This window comes from Fulmarus glacialis, unplaced genomic scaffold (assembly GCF_000690835.1).
Source record: "Fulmarus glacialis isolate BGI_N327 unplaced genomic scaffold, ASM69083v1 scaffold43547, whole genome shotgun sequence".
Taxonomy (NCBI): Eukaryota; Metazoa; Chordata; class Aves; order Procellariiformes; family Procellariidae; genus Fulmarus; species Fulmarus glacialis.
In genome coordinates, this window is record NW_009224645.1 from 6,226 (window position 1) to 12,637 (window position 6,412).

General features: G+C 39.1%; 1 protein-coding gene across 1 annotated transcript; it reads left to right on the plus strand.

Moving 5' to 3' along the window:
* The first annotated feature begins 531 nt into the window (after window positions 1-531).
* TSPO (translocator protein (18kDa)) lies at window positions 532-5,219 on the plus strand. Its single transcript, XM_009582199.1, has 3 exons — window positions 532-728; window positions 3,982-4,120; window positions 4,955-5,219. The coding sequence occupies exons 1-3, from the start codon at window positions 541-543 to the stop codon at window positions 5,129-5,131; spliced, it is 504 nt and encodes a 167-aa protein (XP_009580494.1). The 5' UTR covers window positions 532-540; the 3' UTR covers window positions 5,132-5,219.
* Window positions 5,220-6,412: the final 1,193 nt, after the last annotated feature.

Genomic DNA, 6,412 nt, shown 5'->3' on the forward strand with positions numbered 1-6,412 from the left:
GAGGCTAAAAAATGCCACAAAAGGTATAAAATTATTTTGCTTCAGCACAGGAAAGCACACACTGTTTTCTTATTCTTGACTATGCCATTCCATTAAGTGAATGGACCTTTTGGTGAATACAGAAATATACACTTAGTGGATTGTTTTGTGGTGTGTTGTTTTTTTTTTTTCTTTTCCAAGTGGAGTTCATATAATATCAAACTGCTTTATTCCTTTGGCATACTTATGGGTGAGGATATTTATGTAGGTAAAATTCAGTAATCTTAGTGCACAAAGCTGAGAAGGAAGTAAAGGCCTCACTTCCCCCCTCAATGTAAATGATTGATAGGTTCCTTTATGGGGGTGAGTATAGTCCAGTGAACCGGGTACAAGATCCATTAATTTCAGCTGCAGTCTTTCTCAATGACAAGACTAGGCTGTGGATGAGATCCTACACAGATATATTTTTTAAATTGCCAAAAATGGAAAATTTTTGTAGTTGCATTTTAAAATTGCTCTGCCAATCAGCATGTTTGGGTTTGTTTCAGATTCACTGTCTCAATGGAAGTGGTACCAGCCTGGGCCCCAGCAGTGGGTTTCACACTCCTGCCCCATGCAGGAGGATTTTTAGGAAGCAAGATAACCAAAAAGGAAATCCCAATGTGGTATGAATCTCTACAGAAGCCATCCTGGTGTCCACCTAACTGGGTGTTTGCTCCTGTTTGGGGAACTCTCTATACATCTATGGGGTATGTTTTTCACATTGTATTAAGGCACTTATCTGATCTCAAAGTTGCTTATTGTGTAATGCTGGACCAGAGAACTATTATTGTATTCCTGTGGCTCTATGTTTGTAAAAAACTGTGTCAAGCTGCCTGTTTAACAGGTAGAAACATGTTTTGGGAGTTTTGTGTGGGTTTGATAGGACATTCTGCATGCACAAGTATCCACATCAAAAGCAGGAGTTTGAAAAGCTGCCATTAATTTACTTTCCTCATTCATTCTGAGGGGAAGACCTGCCAAGCTGGCAGCAATACAGCAAGGCAGCACTGGAATTTCTTCTATGTATGTTCTTCAGTAGTTTTAGGAAAATTAAAAAAAAAAAAGGGGGGGCAGGGGGGAGAATTAGGATAGAACTGTTCTAACAGAGCTCAATTAAAAGAAACCAAAATCAAAACATACATGTCCTTTCAAATAAAAGTGCCAGGCTGTTAAACTGTAAATGCTTGAAACCATCTCCTCATTTAACTAGTTTAAAAAACTTGACAGCACAGCAGTTACTGTCAAATGAACAAGGAATCAGAAGGCCAAATACCATTCCCCCAGGAACCTTAAAAGTTCAATACTACTGTATTTTGGCAGCTGTTCCTTTTAATAAGATGTAGCAAAAATAATTATAGAGGTAGGTTGTCTCAGGAGATTGTTTGGGTAGTTTTGATACTCCTCACAGACTGCTCTAAAAGCTGTCCACCCAACATAACGTGCTTTTATGTTAACTCTGGTGAGCTGTGCCACAGAGGAGGTAGCACTCTGCTCCTACAGCCTCAACAGCGGTCAGTGTAGCCCCTAAGCACAAAGTGATGCTTTGTGTCTCTTCTGCACTTGATCGTTAAGAACTAGCTACATACCAAGATTCAGCATGTTTTTTCCTAGCTCCCAATACACATTGTTGTTAATCCAACAGTAATCGTTTTTAGGCTACAATATGCCTTTTATTGCTTACCCCTCCCCTTTCTTCCATCATGACAGTACATTTTAAGTGATTTGTAGTTTGTACATAGCACTGGCTTAACTATATAAAGTTTCAAAGAGACCAAATCTTTTCCAAGTTAACATTACATAGTCATCCTGCAGGTTATCTTAAATACCACACCACCTGTTGCAAAATACAATGATGCAATGTCTGAAACTGTATCTGAATGTTAAATTGGCTCTCACGCATTCTCTCATTTTGGTTTCATTTTCTTTCCAGAAAAGCTTTGTAATTTTGATAGCCTCATGTACTGTCCCTCCTTTCCCGTCAGTATTCTCTTTTCTTTCTCCTCTTACAGAGTGTACTTTTAAAAATTGCTCTCTACTCTTGTATATTCCAAGAGTTGGCATTTGAATCATTACTGTCCTATGAATAAAAAAAATGCCTTTTATCAGAGACGAGCTGAATGGCTTTCCCATGAAGGGCGTCCTTCAAGTTGACTGCACAATTTGTAACCCTGTTTCTGGATTCCTCATCATAAACCTGGATACCAAGTTAAATATTTTAAAAATCCAAATTTTGACAGCTTATGACTTACTTTGATGATATCAGAATCAGTACATTTAGAGGTGGATGGACCCGGTTATGTATTCTACATCTAGCTCAGTAAAAAGATCATATTTATTACCAGGCCTTTTCTTCTGTAATTCATCATGTGCACACATTCCTTGAATGATCAAGACATCTCATTCCTTTAGAATTTCTTGAATATATTAAAAGCAAGAAATAACTAAAAGCAAGATTTAATAAGCTTACATGCCTTTCTTGACATTTAGCTTCCTAGCAGATTTGTACATCTAACTTTGACTTCAGACCAAGATCATGATGTACGAAGAACTGTAAGTCCACACTGTGGCCCTGTACATCACTTAGGAACAGATTTGGGTCCTGATGCCTTTTACGAAGATAAACTGTTAAGTTTCTAATGCTTACCCTGCCCCCCTTTCTTTTTTTTAATACTCTCTGCAATCAAACTGCCAAGATATCAAAGCTGCATTGTTCAGTCCTTATGAAAGTCATGGCCAAGAAGCAAGCTTAGGTCACTAACTGGGTTAAACAGAAAAAAAAAAATCCTTCTTGTACGACCTAAAAATGAGGACAAACTCTTTACAATTACTCCTATGGATGTTTGTCTCCTCCTAAAAAAATGATGCTTACAAGTTGGTCTCCATCTTTGCTCCACTGCCAGCAGAAACACATATGAGCTCCTGCTGTCCAGCATAGGGCACAGACCAGCTGACATTCCTACCAGGATGGAATCAGTATTCAGTTACTAATTCTGAAACAAGGGTATAATTCCAGATGCTGGCATTTTATCCAGGGGATTTTTCTGTAGTCACTTGGAATGGCTGTGCAGTCATCTGGATTGAAATCTAGATAATGTCTAAAGAGAAAGTCAAACAAGAACAAAAGAAATAGTCTTAGGTTATGAATGCTCCCTGTTCTAATCGGGCTCTTTCAGTGCAAAAATAAGCCTTACATTAGTAAATCTCCCAAATCCTGAGAATTCCTGTCTTTAGCAGCTTACATTTTGGGATCCCTCCAGTGAACTGTTCTTCTGTGGCATTAAGAAGATCTGTTCAAAATCTTCAAAATATTTTTGGAAGATCTTTCAGTAGTCAGGATCCTGCAAGCAGGAAGGGTGCTGGATGCTCCCTGTGGTTAATTCTTTCCACAGAACTCCTAAAATTTTTCTTCTTCCCATCTTCGTCCCCTTCCTTCTGAAAAGTGACTATAGCGTTCGTCCTGCTCTAACACCATCCATCCCCATATTCACCTGTGCTTTGGGATGCCACTCAATTCCTACTTCTCCTATATCCATTTCATGCACTTAAAAAGTTAGTGGGTTGTGGGTTTTTTTTTAAAATTTATTTTTAAAGCACCATCTCCCAGTACCAAAATTAACAGTTTCTTCACTATTTAGAGACTTACCTTTTACCCTTCCACCCTTAGACTTGCTTCCATTTCAACACAGCTTTCTCTTTTAAGACTGAGACGCAGTGGGTCATCTGCTCCTCTGCACCTAGAAGTGAGAACTCTGGCAGAATAGGGAATTTTTCTTTCTCCATATGGCTATCTGCAGTAGGTGATCAACCCTGTGCAGTCAGTTATTCTGCCAAGTAGTACCTGGATATCTACTTTTCCAAATGAATTTAGACCCTAGCACTGTAGTAATTTCACTTGATCAAGAACGTGTGGTTGCTTTCAAACCAAAGTACTGAATTACACCTTACATTTGCTTTCTCCAGATACGGTTCCTACTTGGTGTGGAAGGAATTGGGGGGCTTCAATGAAAAGTCGGTGGTTCCCCTGGGTCTCTATGCAGGACAGCTGGCATTAAACTGGGCATGGACTCCGATATTTTTTGGAGCACACAAAATGGGATGGGTAAGTGGAAGAGTAAGTTTCTTAATCGTAGGCTTCTGCTGTCATTTGCAAGGTGCTAAGACAGAAGTTTTGTGTCATTTATAAAATTCTCCTTAATGCATCCCAGCAGCCACCTGAGAGAATTTACATATCTACAACATCCTTAAATATTTAGATTTCAAGAAGCTCTTTCTGCCACCCTTTGATAAGAGCTTTGTGTGACTAGAAAATGTAAACATTTATGCCTCACTAAAATTCCTAGGTATCTGGCAAACAGCAGTGATAAGAAGCTTATCATAACATTACTCAGGTAATCAGCACCCATTTTAGACAAGACTAATTTTCTGCAGTCTGAATAGAAACAGCTTGCCTGAAAAATAAAAATCAATAATAAAAATAAAAAATATTTGCCTGGTTCTCTAAATATATATGCAATGCTGTAATAGTGGAAGACTTTGCAATCCATCATTGATTCAACTCTTCAGGCAGCATCTATGACATGAAAAGACTAGGTAAGTTTACTTAGCTAAGTGACTGGCTCAAAGTCATACTGGGTTTGTAGTCAGTGTAGCACTTCCTGCTATCACAAAAAGAGGGTATGGTGAGGAGGATTTTATTCTCTCTCTCCTGCTCCCAGCTGCAATGCCCTTTCTTGTGACGTTGTATCATTTTATGAGTCAATTCAACTCATAACTCAGCAGAAATATCTCTCTTTTTGCTGGTTTTCTGAGAAGGAATTAACTCGCAGAGGGATCCAACAAGTGCCAGAGCTAAGTGGAAAGAGCCACACAAAGATTATCTAGTCAAGAAAATGCAACAAGTAAAAACAACACTAACCACCTTCCTGTGTTTCAGGGGTTGGTGACTCTCCTGCTCACAACTGGTACAGCAACAGCTACAACTGCTTCCTGGTATAACATCAACAAAACAGCAGCTTATTTGATGATTCCTTATTTAGCTTGGCTCACCATGGCTTCTGCACTCAATTACCGTATCTGGAATGACAATCGCAACAAGAAACAATCTGAATAAACGTTTTTCAGCCAAAAAGATTTTTTTTTCCCCAAGAATTTTCTAAATAAAATTATGGCCTTATTTTTAGCTGAACTACTTATACATCAGTTTGCTAATTACAAGTTCACGAAGCAGTACTTGTTTAAAACAAGTATGTCTTTACTAGGCAAGTCAAAGGGGTATATGCCTGACTGAGTTTTATAGCAAACAAATTCAATCAGCAGATAGTGCTGATTGAAAAGTACTAGTTTTCTATGTTATAGCATTACATTTTATATGACAACAGCATTTTAACTATTACCAGAAAGAAGCATGAACTGCAACTTCATTATGTTCAGGGGAAGAAATCCAGCCATATATTAACACAGCTTCCAGAAAGCTGCTCCTAACAGTGACAGGCATGACTGTGGCCTGAATCTTTCATGTTTACTTCTAGACACAGTGCTTCAGTGCTATGATGTGTCCAACTACAGTTGCCAGATACTTATCTTCTGGTCATTGTACTCTGGAAATGTTTAAGACAAGATTTTTTTTTTTCCACAGTTTGTACCTTCCCACTTTGAAGCACTGTACAATCTAGTGTCAGCTAAATGCATTAAACTACATGTAAACTTACTAACCTTGTTTTTATTGGTTTTAAATGGTTTTGAGCAGAAAAATACTGAAGGCAACAGGATGCTATAGCCTCAAAGATATCCCCTTCATCTCTTCCCCTCACAATTGCAACAGGCAAGACAAAACAGGAAATTCAGAGCACCTGGACAGAAACTGAAAGGATCAAAATATTAGCAGCCCCCTGCACACACCTCTGAGGCATCACCAGCAGCACTGGCTAAACAGCACTAACATACTCCACCTGGACCCTCAGTGTGATGCCAGTTCACCACTAGACCTTGACAGTGGAGCCGGCAGCCAGGCCACGGGTGGGTCTGTTGCCCAGCAGGGCAGTACATACACCATAGCTACTAGTGTCTCCTACCTGCACCTTCCCACTTTAGCTGCTTAGAAATAGAAACAAGGGTTTCTCCTTCTCAGGGTTATGGTAGCTGACATAGTAAGATCTGGGATGCTTAGTTCAACCAGTTGCTTCCTGTAAGATAAAAACATTTCTTTTGTCTAAGAGCACAGCAACAGACTTTTTGCCCACAGCTTATGGTCCCACTGCACAAACCTTACTACTTTTTTAAAGTCATTCTTCTGGTTTGCTAAGTGTGACATCACTTTTCCCTTCATGATGAGGGAAACCTTCCCCTTTACTCTATATCCCCAGACACTTTGTTACATGTTTTCAGGTACTTT

Excerpts from the sequence above, each read along its gene's own strand:
- TSPO (XM_009582199.1), top strand. The coding sequence starts at position 541 with ATGGAAGTGGTACCAGCCTGGGCCCCAGCAGTGGGTTTCACACTCCTG. Across the intron at positions 729-3,981 it reads ACTCTCTATACATCTATGGG|ATACGGTTCCTACTTGGTGT; the intron begins GTATGTTTTTCA and ends TGCTTTCTCCAG. Across the intron at positions 4,121-4,954 it reads GAGCACACAAAATGGGATGG|GGGTTGGTGACTCTCCTGCT; the intron begins GTAAGTGGAAGA and ends CCTGTGTTTCAG.